General features: G+C 46.8%; 2 protein-coding genes across 13 annotated transcripts in view; one reads left to right on the top strand and one right to left on the bottom strand.

Annotated features, from left to right (window-relative positions):
• Positions 1-16,460, bottom strand: part of Pde4dip (phosphodiesterase 4D interacting protein) — a 201,453-nt gene that overhangs the window by 16,440 nt on the left and 168,553 nt on the right. For 7 of the 12 annotated variants that reach the window (XR_003836187.2, XM_029475071.2, XM_029475076.2 and 4 more), the window contains 9 exons: positions 15,895-16,330; positions 14,745-14,937; positions 13,564-13,680; positions 9,287-9,815; positions 7,264-7,499; positions 5,671-5,722; positions 4,488-4,711; positions 3,737-3,889; positions 1,151-1,336 (listed from right to left, as the gene is read on the bottom strand). Coding sequence is in view for 11 of the 12 variants with exons in the window: in XM_029475071.2 (XP_029330931.2) it covers positions 1,151-1,336; positions 3,737-3,889; positions 4,488-4,711; positions 5,671-5,722; positions 7,264-7,499; positions 9,287-9,815; positions 13,564-13,680; positions 14,745-14,937; positions 15,895-16,330 (2,126 nt within the window). In the remaining variant the exon portion in view is untranslated. The remainder of the gene's footprint in view (positions 1-1,150; positions 1,337-3,736; positions 3,890-4,487; positions 4,712-5,670; positions 5,723-7,263; positions 7,500-9,286; positions 9,816-13,563; positions 13,681-14,744; positions 14,938-15,894; positions 16,331-16,460) is intronic. The other 5 variants (XM_085835632.1, XM_029475072.2, XM_029475075.2 and 2 more) reach the window with 4 other exon arrangements.
• Positions 10,401-11,708, top strand: LOC147005495 (heterogeneous nuclear ribonucleoprotein A3). The gene has a single exon (XM_085835636.1). The coding sequence runs from the start codon at positions 10,404-10,406 to the stop codon at positions 11,475-11,477; it is 1,074 nt and encodes a 357-aa protein (XP_085691762.1). The 5' UTR covers positions 10,401-10,403; the 3' UTR covers positions 11,478-11,708.

The following is a 16,460-nucleotide window of genomic DNA, read 5'->3' as shown; positions in this document are numbered from 1 at the left end:
TGTTGGGTAAGCTCTACACTGATGTTCTGGAGAAATACTGGTTTGAGAAGAGTTACCTAAGATTTCATAGCCAACAGAATTGCCAATGTTTCCTGAAAACTTGGCATGGTCTCATGGATTCTATAAATCGAGCTGGGTGTGCATTAGACAAACTATCCATTTTGGGGGTTGACAAAAAAACAAAAACAAAAACAAAAAGAAAACCCCCAAGCTGATCCAAGTGCCATCAGAGGCTTTGCAGATTTAAACTCCAGGCTGTGATCTGTGGCCAGTAAATACCCCAGGTGTGGAGACTCACCCCAGGTGTGGAGACTCACTCCAGGTGTGGAGACTCACCCCAGGTGTGGAGACTCACCCCAGGTGTGGAGACTCTGCTCACTCAGGCTCTGTCACAGGCACAGAATGTGACTTGAGCATAATTCTCAAACTCTTTCTAGTTGTTTTGAAAAATCATTCTTTTTTTTTTTTCTACACCTGAAGTGATCACGTGCCTCATCTTACAGTGAAGCATCAGTGCACACACCCAGCAGATCCCCTTTCTATGAACTCTGCAGTCCCTTCCGATTCACCACTTGTAGAGTCAGAGGACAGAATTCACAACCATCACAGCCTGAGCTTACGAGTCCCATGTCCTTTGGGGGCTAGAATGAACCTTGAACAACAAGAAAAGATGCTCTACCCAACTCTGCCTCTGAATCTTGACACCACCCTTTGTATGTTACGACAATGATGTTGGACACTTAACTAAGAGCAGTCTGCAGCAAGAGATATGACTGCCCTCAAAAGCAGTCAATGAATGTGGCTATCTCTTTAATAGCTATGTCTCCCCACAAGGGCAAAGCATAACTTCCTTATCCCAACTGCCAGTAAGTGCTTCCCAGCCTACCAGGGATACACACTAACATATATGCCAACTCTGTTAGCATTCCATGAGTGCCAGGTCTCTGAATACCTCCCATAGCTGATGTGCACACCCCAGAGACAAGAGCAGATGCATTTCAGACAAGAAGCAAGCAAGCTTTCCCTCCATCTGCCGCTGCCTTTGACCCGTGCTTCGTTTTTCCCTTTGCCACCATCAAGCCAAAGCCATGCAGAGCAACCACGAAGGGGCTACCACTCATAAGCACACCAAGGCGACAATGGTGCTCACTTTCTCCCAGCTGCTTCTGCAGCATCTGCAGCTCTTGTTGAGCCTCAGCCAAGGACACCATCGGTGTCTCACAGCAACCCAGAAGGGGAGGCCCAGAGGGGCTGAAAGGCACGAAGCTGGGCAGAGCGGAGTGCATTGGTGTCTGGGAAAGGCTAGCCGGCTTGGGTATGGAGTGAAAGTGAAAGCCTAGAAAGAAAGAGTTAGGGAGAGAGGAAACATTAGAAAGCAAGAGAAAATCGGAGAAGGTCGACCGTTCCCTGATCACGTGGCCTCACTTGCTGCGGTGTGGCCTAAGCCAGTAAGGCCAAGTTACTTCTAAGAAGCAGCCTGGTAGGTCTCTCCTCCTTATCCCTTTTCCAGGCTCACCTGCATATGTAGCCTTTGTTCCACATGGAGGCAGTTGACTACACAGGCAAGATGGCATGGCTCATCCCTACCAAACATCAGGATGGCTCTACTTATTTCCTCAAAGGCCCCCAAGATGCTGGTCCTAGGATGTGCCAGCCCTCTCTCTGGGAAAAGACTATCCATCCCATTCATCGAGACCTATTTTTTTTTTAACTGCATCAGGATCATCCTGGGGAGGGCAGACTAGACCAGGCATTACTATTCGGTATAGTCTGTCTGGGAACACACTTTAGAAATCTAAAGCAGTGTGTTCACTCATGAGAAACAGCCATGGGGGCATGGCTGAGTGAATGGCCTGCAGAGCTGGCTGAGAGAACTATTTAATATTTTTTTTATCAGCGTATATTCATTGAGTAGAGGGTGGGCTGCATTGTGACGTGTCTGTACACTTGTGTGATATACTATGATCATATTCTCCCAGGAGGGTATTTACAGTCTTGTTTGCCCTCCTTCCTTCCCAGCCCCCTTCTGAAAAGGTTCCCTTTTTCTCCTTTTCTTTCTGCCCCTTCCTTTGACAAGATCTTACAATGCGGTATAGACGAGCCTCAAGTCACCATGATAACTCCTAAGTGTATCACCAACTCTCAGTACACCCAGAGCTGCCTTACTGCAGAATAGTAGAGTGATAAACCCTGGGAGTGGAGGCCAGAAGTTAAAAAACAAAACACAACACAACGTTTCCCTTAGAGATCCACGTAGTCCCTGGGCAGCCAAATCTTTAGAAACATTGTGGAAAAAAAAAATCTAATGTTTTAATCTGTTTTCCCTTCCCAGTGGGGAGCAGGGCAGAAATCAAGACTATCTTGAGGAGGAGGCCTTATGTACAAGACCTGACAACATCTACATCATTGGTCCCATGGTGTTGATGCTGCATTAGTGATAGTGCACACAGCCAAACTGCATTTGTAGAGACACAGCCCAGGGATCGTTTAGGAAGGCATTGTGGTGTTAAAACCACTGATCTTAGGCTCCCTTTGAGGTGAAAGCATTTAGGCAGGTTGTCTGTGCATTTAGGCAGGATGCCTTGGTTCAGCTGCTGTTCGCTCAGACCCAGAAGCCCAGAGCCCAGGCGCAGGTATATAGCCGCCTCGCTCAAGACTGTGGTTGAATTGCCCTTGGGAAAGGTGAAGGTGGCAGAAAATAGGACCATGCTTTTCTGGGACTCAGACCTCATCACACACTACATGAAGGTAGCCAGCCATAGAGGAAGGCAGAGAGCAGAGACTGGCCTTTCTCGGCCATCTCTGAAGCAGAACTGTGAGCCATCAATAAACCCTCTGACAGCTATGCTGAGACGTGAAACTGAATGTTTTCCTTTCACTGTCGCCAAAATACATATGCACCATCCACAACGCCATCGATGGTGATATAAGACAAGCAGCATTTAACTCTGAAGTTAGCCGCATCACCCACTGTACTGGCTGGTTTTGTGTGTCAACTTGACACAGGCTGGAGTTATCATAGAGAAAGGAGCTTCAGTTGGGGAAGTGCCTCCATGAGATCCAGCTGTTAGGCATTTTCTCAATTAGTAATGAAGGGGGAAGGGCCCCTTGTGGGTGGGACCATCTCTGGGCTGGTAGTCTTGGGTTCTATAAGAGAGCAAGCTGAGCAAGCCAGGAGAAGCAAGCCAGTAAGTAACATCCCTCCATGGCCTCTGCATCAGCTCCTGCTTCCTGACCTGCTTGAGTTCCAGTCTTGCATCTTTTGGTGATCAACAGCAATGTGGAAAGTGTTAACTGAATAAACCCTTTCCTCCCCAGCTGCTTCTTGGTCATGATGTTTGTGCAGGAATAGAAACCCGGACTATGACACCCACAGAAAAAGCACTGGACTGGTTAAGTAGGTAATATGCACAGGATAGTAGATGTTTCTTTCTTTTCTTTGGCTATTGTAATCCTATAAAAATGTTGGCTGCTCCCCAGGGTGAGTGAGAGAAACTAAGGTGCTTATTTAAAAAGCCAGCTATTCGTCAAAACCAGTCCACAGATCAAAGCTTATTACAGATTTCTTACTTTCTAATTTTTAAAAACCAAACACAGATGTTAAAAGAGAAAGGCCTCTTGATTTGGGTAAGACATGATAGATTTTGGCTTCCAGCAGTTTCCACCCTTCTCCCTGAAGGAAACCAAGCAGGCAGCTGAGAGAGACGAAGCTACTGCCCCACTGGCTTTTGCATACCTGGATGGGCCTGGCTGGCCTCCTTAGGGGGATTCTGGGGAGTTGGCAAGCTGATGGGGCTGCTGCTGGACTCGCCCTTAAGCCCCTGAGATGCACTGGCTGCTGATGGGTTAGAAGACAACACAGGAGAATGACTCGAAAGATGGATGGAGTCTACAAAACCCGTGAAGGAAAGAAAACGCTTGGTGTTCTACAGAGAACTGGAACCCAGGCCTTGTATCATCCAGGGGTACCAGGGCCGGAGGCTGGCTGTCATGGAAGGTCCCAGGGACAAGGACCTATTGCAGTATTTATTTTCTTGCTTTCAGATAGCTCCTTCAGTAAGAGAACTGCCCTTGGGGGGCAGAGGGAGTTGAGAACCTGGAAATCCTGAGGGAGCTCCTGTGGCAGAGGCTCTGGGAGCCCACAGATTCTCAGGGGCCACTGTGCCAAAACTGCAAGGACATAGGGCGCTCCATCTTAAAGAAGGAGGTCTAGCAGACAGAATCAATGAGAAGTAAAGGTTGGCCACCATCTTCTCACTTGGAATTACATGTCCTCATGTGCCTGGTGGCAGGACTCAGAGTGACAGATACTGGTAGAGTCAGGGACAGAGCATGGATCCGAACCCTGGGGAGCCTGTGCTTGGGACTTGGTCCCAGAGCCATGTTTCATTCAGCCTGCTACACACCAAAATGGACTATAAGGCCTGGATCCCAAGGTCTCCTCTCAGTCTAGACAGAGAAGGTACCACTCTGATGGTGGAGGCTACCTGAGTGACTGGGTGAGGGTTTCTTCTCTTCATAGTGTGTGTACTCGCTGGCTACATCCATGTCAGAGCAGGCTTCTATGTCATCCGACAGGAAGGATGTGGTGCTGGCGGAGCGGTGGGAGTCAGACACGGCATGGCTGCTTGGGGGTGAGAGAGACCGGGTATCCAGCTTGGCCTGCAGGACCTCAATCACTTTCTCTTTCTCCTGTAGTTCCCTGCTGAGCCTGGTGGGGAAGGAACAGGCCACAGGTGAAGCCAAGGTAACCCAGGCCAGCTAGTCTTCACTAAAGCCCACAGGGAAATCCACATAAGCCAAGGGCACCATTCTGGGCATGGAGGGTATGTGTGCCATGAACAGCTAGGTGGCAGTAGCTATTATGCAGTAGACAGGCTACATTCTGAGCACCAGCAGGGGTCCCTTAGGGCGTGGTGACTTAACTAGACAGCAGCAGTCTAAGGACTATTAGCATCTCCAACAGGTATAAAAATCAAAGGGAGCCTTGAAAAATGTGGAACAAAACATTGTCACAGCATCCAAAACTAGGACAAGTGGCTTCAGCTGTTTGGTTCAATTTGTAGGCCCTTTGTGTATCGCTGACAGATGAGAAACAACAACAACAACAACAAAAGCCACAAATGCCATGTCCCTTACCACAGGCATGTTTGAGAAGGACTTAAAGGGTCTGAGGCACAATCATGACACAAAGAGGTCAGACCAGTAGCCACAAATGACCCTGAGCCAGTGAGTGCGTGAACACTACAAACTGACTGTTTTCCCTGAGGAACTGCGGCCTTCCAGGGATCTACACCATCTGGGCCTCTTTCTCTATATACTCTCATGGGATTCTTCTTTCTCCAAGGACACTGAGGGACTACTAAGCTAGCTGTCAATAAAACCCCAGGCAGGCCAACCTTGCAGGAAACTCCTGGGGTGGGGAGCAGGGAGGGGAAGTGGGCTCTTGATACACACACATGGTTCAGCCGTGGATCAGGCTGCTTCTAGCTTACCATACCTGAAACATCACTGCAGCAAAAAAATCATATCAAAAGAAAAGAAAGAATTTGGAAGCAAACCTCTGAGTGTTCAGTGAACTACTGCATTAATCTCGTCCACTTCCCCTCCTCATCTGTTAGTGTGGGGTTACCCTGACTGGATCCTTTAACTGACTGCCTTCAGAATTACCTGAGGGCCAGTGGCTCAAGCCCAGCTTCTTCCTTTTCACTCTTATGATCCTCTGAAAATCAAATTTAAAAAGTAACAAGTTAAATGGGTTCCATGTCACACCTTAGAAAGCACAGGTCCCACAAAGACATGGAATAACTATTATGCCACACATAAGTTCAGGAGAGTTACTTTGAGTGTTCAAACTATGTCTCTGTGTGTGCACATGTATACATACACATATGTGTGTGTGCATGTATGTACATATGTGTCGTGTGTGCACATGCATGTGTATGCATGTAATACATGTGTGTATGTGCACATGGACGTGTATGTGTACATATAGGGTTAAGGTTAGAATGTAGTTTGTGTGTCTTGTGTACATGTGCACGTGTGTTCATGTGTGGGCATATATGTGTGAGAGTGTTCATGCTTGTTGAGGCTGGGGACAACCTTGGGTATTATTGATCAGAGGAGCCATTCTCCACTTTTCCCATATTTTTTGAGACAGTCCCTCACTGAACTTGGACTCACCAACTAAGCAAGTCTGGCCAGCAAGCCCAGGGGACCCATCTGTCCCTGGCTCTTCAGGGCTATGGCAACAAGTGTGTGCTGCCATCTACATTTATGTAGATTCTGGGGACTGAACCTAGGTCTTCCTGCTTGCCAGGCTTAGCACTTTACTAACCAAGCTATGTCTCCAGCCCTGAGTTATGTCCTTTTCATCAGCATAAATTAACTATACAAAATGATGGACTTCATCGTAAGCCTTCCACAGATGTACATAAGGCCTGTGATCATAAAGGCCTCTGTTGCCCACACTTATCCCCACCCCTCCTGCTGGGCGCTGTTCTCTAAGCTTGGCCTCCCTCTGTCATGCTTGCCATTACTAATATTTTTAGATTGTTTCCTGACTCCACGTGTGAGGGAACACCCGTGATAACACTTCTTTAGTGTGGGGAGCAGGTAGCTCACCTAATCTCACCAGGTAGACTGCTCCCTGACACGGACATCACAACCAGGACTTCATATGTCTAAATCAGGGCTAATACCTGAATGTATTTTTTCTCACTGATCACAAGATACTTCCCCAGCTATTCTCTGGAATTTTTCAGCCTCCACATTCTGTGGCAGACTGACTCCCACATACAAGGGCGTGTGACCGTAAACTCATATCAGCCTTTCTATCTGAGACAAGTCCCTTTTTCCTGTAGGTCGACCCAAACTCCTAATTTTCTACGTCAGGCTCCTGAGTCCCGGGATTTTGGAGTGTGCCAGTATACATGGCAGTACAGCCGTAACTGCCATTCTCGGTGCTGCTCATCCGAGTCCTGAATCAGAAATGGCCCTCAAGACATGAAGGGATCCAGGCAATGGTGGCATACACCTTTAATCCCAGCACTTGGGAGGCAGAGGCAGGTGGATTTCTGAGTTTGAGGCCAGCCTGGTCTACAAAATGAGTTCCAGGACAGCCAGGGCTACACAGAGAAACCCTGTCTCAGAAAAAAAAAAAAAAAAAAAAAGACATGACGGTCACCTGGCCTGTGGAACACAATGCTGTTGTGGACAAATGGTGGCCACCTGAGCCTAGGACTGTCCCAGTGGATGGCTTACTTGTGCTGAGTTTGCTGGTGAGCCTCTCCGTCAGCTGACCTCCCTGGGCTAGTTGCTCCCGGAAGCTCTGGCCCAGGTAGTAGTCAATGTCGTTGCTCCTAAGGAGGTCCTCAAAAGATTTTACAGTATCTTTTGCATGTTGGGTGAGAAGATAACATATCCCCCTCCCTTCTCGTATCTTTTGACGCAGATATGATAGTTCTCGGGCCTGATCCTGAATCAAGGAATCGTATTTTCTAGTACAGGAAAGAGAAGAGAGAGGAAGAATGAAAAACTGACTGATAAGTTACAGAAGCTCCTTAGGGATGTCCTCTGTCCCTAAGGAGCTCCCAGCTCAGAATCCTACTATCTATCCGTGGAAGGTGTACTGGCTGGTTTTGGGTGTCAACTTGACACAGGCTGGAGTTATCACAAAGAAAGGAGCTTCAGTTGGGGAAGTGCCTCCATGAGATCCAGCTGTAAGGCATTTTCTCAATTAGTGATCAAGTGGGAGGTCCCCTTGTGGGTGGGACCATCTCTGGGCTGGTAATCTTGGTTCTATAAGAGAGCAGGCTGAGCAAGCCAATAAAGAACATCCCTCCGTGGCCTCTGCATCAGCTCCTGCTTCCTGACCTGCTTGAGTTCCAGTCCTGACTTCCTTTGGTGATGAACTGCTGTATGGAATTGTAAGCTGAATAAACCCTTTCCTCCCCAACTTGCTTCTTGGTCATGATGTTTGTGCAGGAATAGAAACCCTGACTAAGACAGAAGGTGTTTAAGGTAAATCTCATGCCAAGAAGCTACTGCACCCAAACACTTAAAGGATGCCATTGTTCTTAGATCCTCTAAAATGTTAGCCTTATGCTCAAAACTAAACCATAAATCCTGTGGGAGAAAAGAAATCCCTACATTTTACCTCTCATAGAGCTCCAATATAGTTGGACACAGTAGCACAGTAGCTACTCTATAAATATTTATAATTTCTTAAATTCTAGGCTCCTCTAGGACCTTCTCTATCTTCTGGTTCAAATCTTATTAGAGTCATGAATTTCTTCTATGCATAGTACTGTGGCAGATGGCATTTTTCAAAGATAGTAATAATCGGTCTCTCATGCTATTTGCTCTTGTGGGACATGGCTTTGCTAGTCCTCCACCAGCAAGAAAGGTTATTCTCTATGTAAGAAGAGCTGGAAGGTTCTGTCCCTGTGTGAACCTAGACAACACAATGGAGGCTTCCAAGTGGAGGAGTAGTTCTTCACCTGCCTGGCAAGATCTACTTCCTGTCCTAGATTCTAGCTTTCACACAGAAGCAACCCCACCAAAGACTACCTCACCATGCGAAACCAGAGTCAGAGGAGACATCCTCGAGGTCAAAGAAGGAAGCCTAAGGCATGGATAGAGAATCCATGCTCACCTCAGAAAGGCCTTTGGTACTCTGACCTCAGCTTCTGTCTGATGGGAGGCTCAGTTGAATCAAGTCAGCCCAGAGAATGATGAGAGATGGGAAAGCCGCTGTCTTGGAATGGTTTGTTACTTAGCATTAATCAGGACAGAGGCTGTGCTGTATGTCTGATCAGTATTTTTCAGCATAAAGTATCGGGAATCATGATAACTGAAGCTAGTATTGAGAGTTTACTATATGGTGGACACTACTTTAAGCACTAGATGAGCAGTCAATTAAGCCCAAAGCCTGTCCTGGAGTTGGGTTCCCTTTTCTCTCCACTTCATAGGTAAGCCAACAGACTGGGAACAGTTGCGTGTTTTGCACAGCTCCTAAGTTGCAGAAGTAGCATTTCAAGTCAGGCACCTGGGACTAGTTTCACCACTACCCTATACTGCTTATACCATTGTCGTGTTTTTAACATCTGTAACAGGACAGCCCAGAGATCTGCCACCACCATCTGATGTGGTGCTAGCTGTGCCTGTCCCCATGTTCCCTCAGCTCAACCACCTTTTAGATAAGTCCCCTTCTGATGGCTGCCCTGTTCCTAGTACAGACTTAGACATCACTCAAGCTGAAGGCCTGAACAGTTCCCCTGCTTACCCAGGCCACGAGGCAGACCTCAGCTCCTCGGCCAGCTTCCCCTCTAGTCCAGTTTTGGGGAGCTGGGCCTCCAGTTGGGATACTCGCTGGATGAGACTCTCTAGATCCTTTTTGGCCTGGAGCCCTGGAGGGTAAAAAGCCCCGGTGCCATCTGACAGCCACCCCTCATCTTCATCAGTCACGCTGTGGGGTGAAGCCCCCTCAAGGGTTGCCACGGCTCTCAGCTTGCGGGGTCTCTCCAGACTTGATGAGTAGTCGCTTGTGGCAGACAGGGACCGGACCCGGCTCCTCAGGTTCTGAATGACCTTGTTGGCATTCTGTAGTTGGGCTTTCAGGTCTCGGATGTCCTTCCTCAGGAGAGAGCTGTCGTCCGAAGTTCCATGTGCCCGGAACTCCTCTTGCTTTCCCGGCTTGTTCTCCAAGGGCTTCTTCGCAGGTGGGCTGACCAAGACAGGGTCCAGGTACCCCTGCTCAGAGCACAGCCCCTCCACGAGCACCACGGGCCTCAGGTTACTGTGTTCCTCACACTCTGAAAGAGACAGAAACATCTTGAAGAGAAGCTGGACATGCTGCTGTGGACTCTCTGTTGAGGTGGGAAGTAGGCTGGTCACAGGACTAAGTACTGGGATAAAACCCAGAGCAGTGCTTCCTTTAGGTCTGGCTGTAGATAGGCATTGCCATTTAGCATTTCTTGCTAAACAGCACTGTGAGCAAGATACAGTCACATTTTAATCTTGTTGACTGGAGAACCCAAAATTCAGTGACAGGACAGTGAGTCAGTCACAGACTACATACACTGAAGACCCAGTGTGCACGGAACTCCTCTTGCTTTTCCAGTGTCCTGTGTCCTTAATGCACAAGTCAGTCAGTGTCTCTTAAGTGAGATATTAACAAAGCCTCTTGTAGGCTGGAGAGATAGCTCAGTGGTTCAAAGCACTGGCTGCTCTTCCAGAGGTCCTGACTTCAATCCCAGCAACCACATGGTGGCTTACAACCATCTGTAATAGGATCTGATGCCCTCCTCTGGTATATCTGAAGACAGCGACAGTGTATTCACATGAAATAAATAAAGACTTATTAAAAAAAAAAAAAAAAAAAAAAAAAACCTGGTCTCAAAATGGAGGGCCATGATCCAAAAGAACCAGAGCAGCTGAGGAAGCTGTTTATTGGTGGTCTGAGCTTTGAAACCACAGATGATAGCTTAAGAGAACATTTTGAGAAATGGGGCACACTTACAGACTGTGTGGTAATGAGAGATCCCCAAACAAAACGTTCCAGAGGCTTTGGTTTTGTGACCTACTCTTGTGTTGAAGAGGTGGATGCTGCAATGTGTGCTCGGCCACACAAGGTTGATGGGCGTGTGGTGGAACCAAAGAGAGCTGTTTCTAGAGAGGATTCTGTAAAGCCTGGCGCCCATTTAACGGTGAAGAAAATTTTTGTTGGTGGTATTAAAGAGGATACGGAAGAATATAACCTGAGAGACTACTTTGAAAAGTATGGCAAGATTGAAACCATAGAGGTTATGGAAGACAGGCAGAGTGGCAAAAAGAGAGGATTTGCTTTTGTAACTTTTGATGATCATGACACAGTTGATAAGATTGTTGTTCAGAAATACCACACTATTAATGGGCATAATTGTGAAGTGAAAAAGGCCCTTTCTAAACAAGAGATGCAGTCTGCTGGATCACAGAGAGGTCGTGGAGGTGGATCTGGCAACTTTATGGGTCGTGGAGGAAACTTTGGAGGTGGTGGTGGAAACTTTGGTCGTGGAGGAAACTTTGGTGGAAGAGGTGGCTATGGTGGTGGAGGTGGTGGCAGCAGAGGTAGTTATGGAGGTGGTGATGGTGGATATAATGGATTTGGAGGTGATGGTGGCAACTATGGTGGTGGTCCTGGTTACAGCAGTAGAGGAGGTTATGGAGGTGGTGGACCAGGCTATGGAAACCAGGGTGGTGGATATGGTGGTGGAGGAGGAGGCTATGATGGTTACAATGAAGGAGGAAATTTTGGTGGAGGTAACTATGGTGGTGGTGGAAACTATAATGACTTTGGAAATTATAGTGGACAGCAACAGTCAAATTATGGACCCATGAAGGGGGGCAGTTTTGGTGGAAGAAGCTCAGGCAGTCCCTATGGTGGTGGCTATGGATCTGGAGGTGGAAGTGGTGGATATGGTAGCAGAAGGTTTTAAAATAAAACAGAAACGGCTACAGTTCTTAGCAGGAGAGAGAGCGAGGAGTTGCCAGGAAAGCTGCAGGTTACTTTGAGACAGTCGTCCCAAATGCATTAGAGGAACTGTAAAAATCTGCCACAGAAGGAACGATGATCCATAGTCAGAAAAGTTACTGCAGCTTAAACAGGAAACCCTTCTTGTTCAGGACTGTCATAGCCACAGTTTGCAAAAAGTGCAGCTATTGATTAATGCAATGTAGTGACAATTAGATGTACATTCCTGAGGTCTTTTATCTGTTGTAGCTTCGTCTTTTTCTTTTTCTTTTCATTACATCAGGTATATTGCCCTGTAAATTGTGGTAGTGGTACCAGGAATAAAAAATTAAGGAATTTTTAACTTTTCAATATTTGTGTAGTTCAGTTTTTCTACATTTTAGTACAGAAACTTTAACAAAATGCAGTTTCGAAGGTGTTTCCTTGTGAGTTAACACATGAAGAAGATCATTGTTAATTACTATTTTGTATGAATTTTGCTAAAGTTAACTGTAAAGAAACACCTACTGACTTGCAATTTAAGGGGAATCTATTCTCCCCATTTCCAAAACAATGATGAATGGGCGCTGACATGTGGAGAGAATAGATATTTGTATGTTTGCAATGTGTGTTTTAGATAATTAGAATTGGGAAATAAAAAAATAGCATATTTGTGAATTTAATAGCATTAAGATTACCTTCAAATGAAAAAGATCTCAAAAGTTGCTGTTTGGTTTTTGTGCATTTTCTTTCAAAATGTAATCATGATTTTAGTGTATTAGATTTATTGAGTCCTAGCCCTGTTAAGAACATCTCCATTCCACACTTACCTTGATCCCATTGAAACTGCTGCCAATAGTTGGGATACAAAGTGTTTATACTGCTCTTTACTCACCAAGGCTGGTAGATGTATGTCATCTCCCAGTTTAACAGTCTTTACTTTCCCACACAGAACCACCAAGTCTGCTGGGTCTGAGCAAACTGGTGGGTACCTGGTTTGCTTTTGCTTTTAAAGGTCTCAAGGCCCGTTGGTCTAGTCATTTTCCTTGGTTAAGTGTCCCCCACACACACAGCTTTTCAGAGCAAAGGAATAAAAGTCACTCATTGAAAAAAAAAAAAAACAAAAAAACAAAAAAACAAAAACCTCATGTATGTAAAATGACCACAGAACTAAAGAACAAACTGCTTCTATGGCATTTTCTGACAGTGCATGATTTAAAACTCTTGGGTCAAGACAGCGTGGAAAACAGGCCTAGGAAAATATGACCATCAAAACAAGCCAGGATCTTTATTGCCACAAGCTAGGCTAGAGTGGTGGCAGCCAGGATGACAGGAATAGTCAACATCTTACTAGTAAAATGCTGGTGAAGGTGTTTTACTAGAACTCATTCGTTGACATCAGTACCCAGTGAGCTTGATAGCTGCTTTATTGCCATGTTAGCAGATGAGGAACCTGAGGTGCAGGCAGAGAAGTTTATCAAAGAGGATTTGTGCTAAGCAGTCTGGTCTCCAGATCTCTGTTCCTAACTGCCTCACTATACTGCTTCAGCTTCAATTCTGTAGGAACCCTGTAGTTCCTAACACTCCTTTGTGAAGACAATATTTAAAAAAATAATTCTAGCCGGGCATGGTGGCGCATGCCTTTAATCCCAGCACTCGGGAGGCAGAGGCAGGCAGATTTCTGAGTTTGAGGCCAGCCTGGTCTACAAACAGAGAAACCCTGTCTTGAAAAACTCAAAAAAAAAAAAAAATTCTAAACTTACAGTTTATTTATATATGAAAGCTCACAGATCTCTTCTCTAATAAGTAGGCCTAGGTATTTTTTTTTAAATAATATCAGTTAGATTGATTTTTTTTTTTAACCAGCAGTGTGTCAGAAACTATAGAAGCTCAAACTGATGGCCTCATTTTGAAGAGTTCTCTAAATTTCCTGTCCTTTTGTGGTCCTGGGTCTCCTTCAGCCCCAATTTCCCTGACCCCACTGCTCATCATGGGTGGGAGTGGCCTCAGACGTCCAAACGCAGTGCATGACTCGGGGGAGAGAAGGTGGCCCCCACACCCTGTGTACTCACCGGGGCTGGTGGTCTCCTCACGTTCAGCTTCATTCTCACTTCGGCCACAAGTCTCGTAGCCCAGGTCTTGAAGGTCCACCTGGATCTGCTTGCTGTCCTGTTTCACCAGGGATTCACCTGTGTTCAGAAAGAGACAGTGGATGCTACAGGGTATCTGGACATTCCACATGTTCCCTCAACCTCAGTGGCACATTCCATGGCCAACAAGTCAGAGGAAGACTTGGAGGGATGCCTTTTGGATCCCAGTCCAAAGAAGATAAAGCCTGTCACTGCTAGTTGGCACTCTCCCCACAGGGGTGAGCCTATGCTTGCCCATGGAGAGTTTCTCTTCTGCAAACTGAAACTTAGTTGAGAATAGACATAGACAAGTCAGGAACTGCATGCTACTGTGTCAGAAAGCCCCAGGAAACCCATTATCCACAAGGTCTTTAGTTTCAGTGGAGCTGAAGTGATTAATAGTCCCAAGACATCTGGTCCTACCCTGTCCAATACGGTAGCACTATTTAAAATGAACCAAAATTAGACTTTCTAAGTTCATGTGCCCAGTGTCTCTGTGAATAAAGAGCACCCCCTTAGTACAGCAGTTTCTCTTCGACAGTGCTGAGGTCAGACCAACAGTCACCAGGATTTTGAAGAATCTATTATGGTGCAAAGGAGGAAAGAGACCATCACCACATGGAGATCCAGGTCAGCTCCTGACAGCCCGGAGGTCAGCAAGCCCACATGTTAGTCTGTTTTGTTCCTATATTTTCAATGTGGCTTTAAAGATGTATTTATTTTTTAATTTACGTGTAATGAGTGCTTTGCCTACATGTACCTATGTGCACCATGATCATGCCTCAGAGGCCAGAAGAGAATGTTGGGTGCCCCGAACTGTAGTTACAGGGGGTTGTGAAACACGTTGGGGGTGCTGGGAACTAAACCGTGGTCCTTTGAAGAACAACCAGTGCTCTTAAGCCCAGAGACATCTCTGGTCCCTTCAGTGTAACATTAAAACCTTGATTTCTTCCTTTATCCTTTATATCCATCTATCTACAGATTGAAGTAAAATATTCACCACCACAGATCTAAGACAGTGTATCATGGCTGAAGTGTTCACAGGTTGGGGTTGAAAGAATGTGAGAAACAGGTGACTTTGTGAACAGAGGACACGGAGGTGACAGTGAGCTGGTGACACTCACTGAATACGGCTCTGTACTTCTCCAGCTGGTTTGCCTGGGCAAACACAGTGGCTTCTGAGATGAGCAACTTCTCCTGGAGATCTTGGTATCGTTGTCTGCACTGAGCCAGCTGGGAACGCAGGTGTTTGGTGGAGCCCGGGAGGCTGAATTCTGGCTGCTGTCCAGAGTCTTGGGCCTGGGGCTTGTTCTCCAGCTGCAAAAAGTCCCAATCAAGAATCAGGGCAGCCTGAGGTAACCTCTCTGTGGTAACAGTGACGCCTATGTCCGAGTGCTGTGGACTGCATGCATCCATGTGTTTACCACAGCAGTTCTGCCAATTGGCAGTTCTCAGTGCCAATCCAGTCAGGAGCAGCTTGTAATGAACACTTACTCAATCTCTTGAAAGAAAGAGTTGGAAATCTCCACTCCACCCTCTCTGCGTTCCCATCCCAAGGGCCTTCTCATAAGCCACTGAATTCTCCATCTCACTGAATGTGAGGCAAAGTTCCTTCCCTCGGAAGGATACCAGTGACCTCCCACGTGACACACACCACTGTGGAACTGTGGGGGAAGCAGCAGCGGTAAGAAGATAGCGTTACACACCAATGTCCAGGCTCTGTGAAGAACCAAAGCATCCTAACAGCAGGGCTGTTACATCTAATGAAAAGCCACTGTGGCTAGGCGATGGGGGCACACACCTTTAATTCCAGCATTCGGGAGGCAGAGATGGGCAGATCTCTGAGTTTGAGGCCAGCCTGGTCTACAGAGCTACACAGAGAAACCCTATCTTGGAAAGAAAGGAAGAAAGGAAGGGAGGGAGGGAAGGAGGGAGGGAGAGAGAGGGAGAGGGAGAGAGAGAGAGAGAGAGAGAGAGAGAGAGAGAGAGAGAGAGAGAGAGATAGGAAAAGCAATTATCCTGGCTCACTGAGTGCAAACATCAGTTTATAATTGCCATCGCAGTCTGTAACCTGGAATTAAATGCTCAGACACTCATGAGATAGCGTGGAATCATTCTGATGTTGAATGGGTGCCTCTGATTACAGAGCCCTACTAGCTCTGGCAAGGCGCCTTCCCCTTGATACTCCCTGACCCTCACAGAACAATTTAAGGTAAAAGCTGAAACCCCCCAGTCCTCCTTTGAGTCTCTCACCTCATCCCTGCCCACACCTACTTGGTAGCCATCCACTGAGAGGGCTGCCCCAAGCAGGAGGCTCTGGGGTCTGGAGCCAGGCCTTGCGGTGGTTGTATTCTCCTGCTCTTGGTGCTGATGCTTCCCCGAGGAAGGCAGACCTGTGTTCATTCTGTCCACCTCCCTGGCCAGGCGCATGAGGAGCTCTGGCATCTCTTGACTGTTCCCTTCCGAGCTCCTCAGGAGCAGCTGCTCTTTGAGGAGGTTGATGATGTTGTAGGCACTCTTGAGTTTCCCCTGGACTTTCCTGAACTCAGCCTGAAGGCTGTTCTCATTCAGACACCCTTTGGCGACCACTGTCTCCAGCATCACCTCGCCCTTCTCCTTGTCCTCCTCGACCTCCCATCCATCAGACATTGCTTCTCCCATCTGCTCCTTCAGCTCTGCGTTCTCAAGGCAAAGGCTCAGCATGGTGTTCCTGCAAGAGACACACAATGAGGGGCCAGGTTTGTTGGGGTCTGCAGCTCTTCAAAGACCTTTCCTTTCCTTTTATTTTATTTTATTTTATTTTATTTTATTTTTTGGTTTTTTTGAGACAGGGTTTCTCT

This window comes from Mus caroli, unplaced genomic scaffold (genome assembly GCF_978045245.1).
Source record: "Mus caroli unplaced genomic scaffold, Mus_caroli_1 scaffold_3, whole genome shotgun sequence".
NCBI lineage: Eukaryota > Metazoa > Chordata > Mammalia > Rodentia > Muridae > Mus > Mus caroli.
The sequence above is the reverse complement of the archived record's forward strand: the minus strand, read 5'-3'. Positions and strand labels throughout refer to the sequence as shown.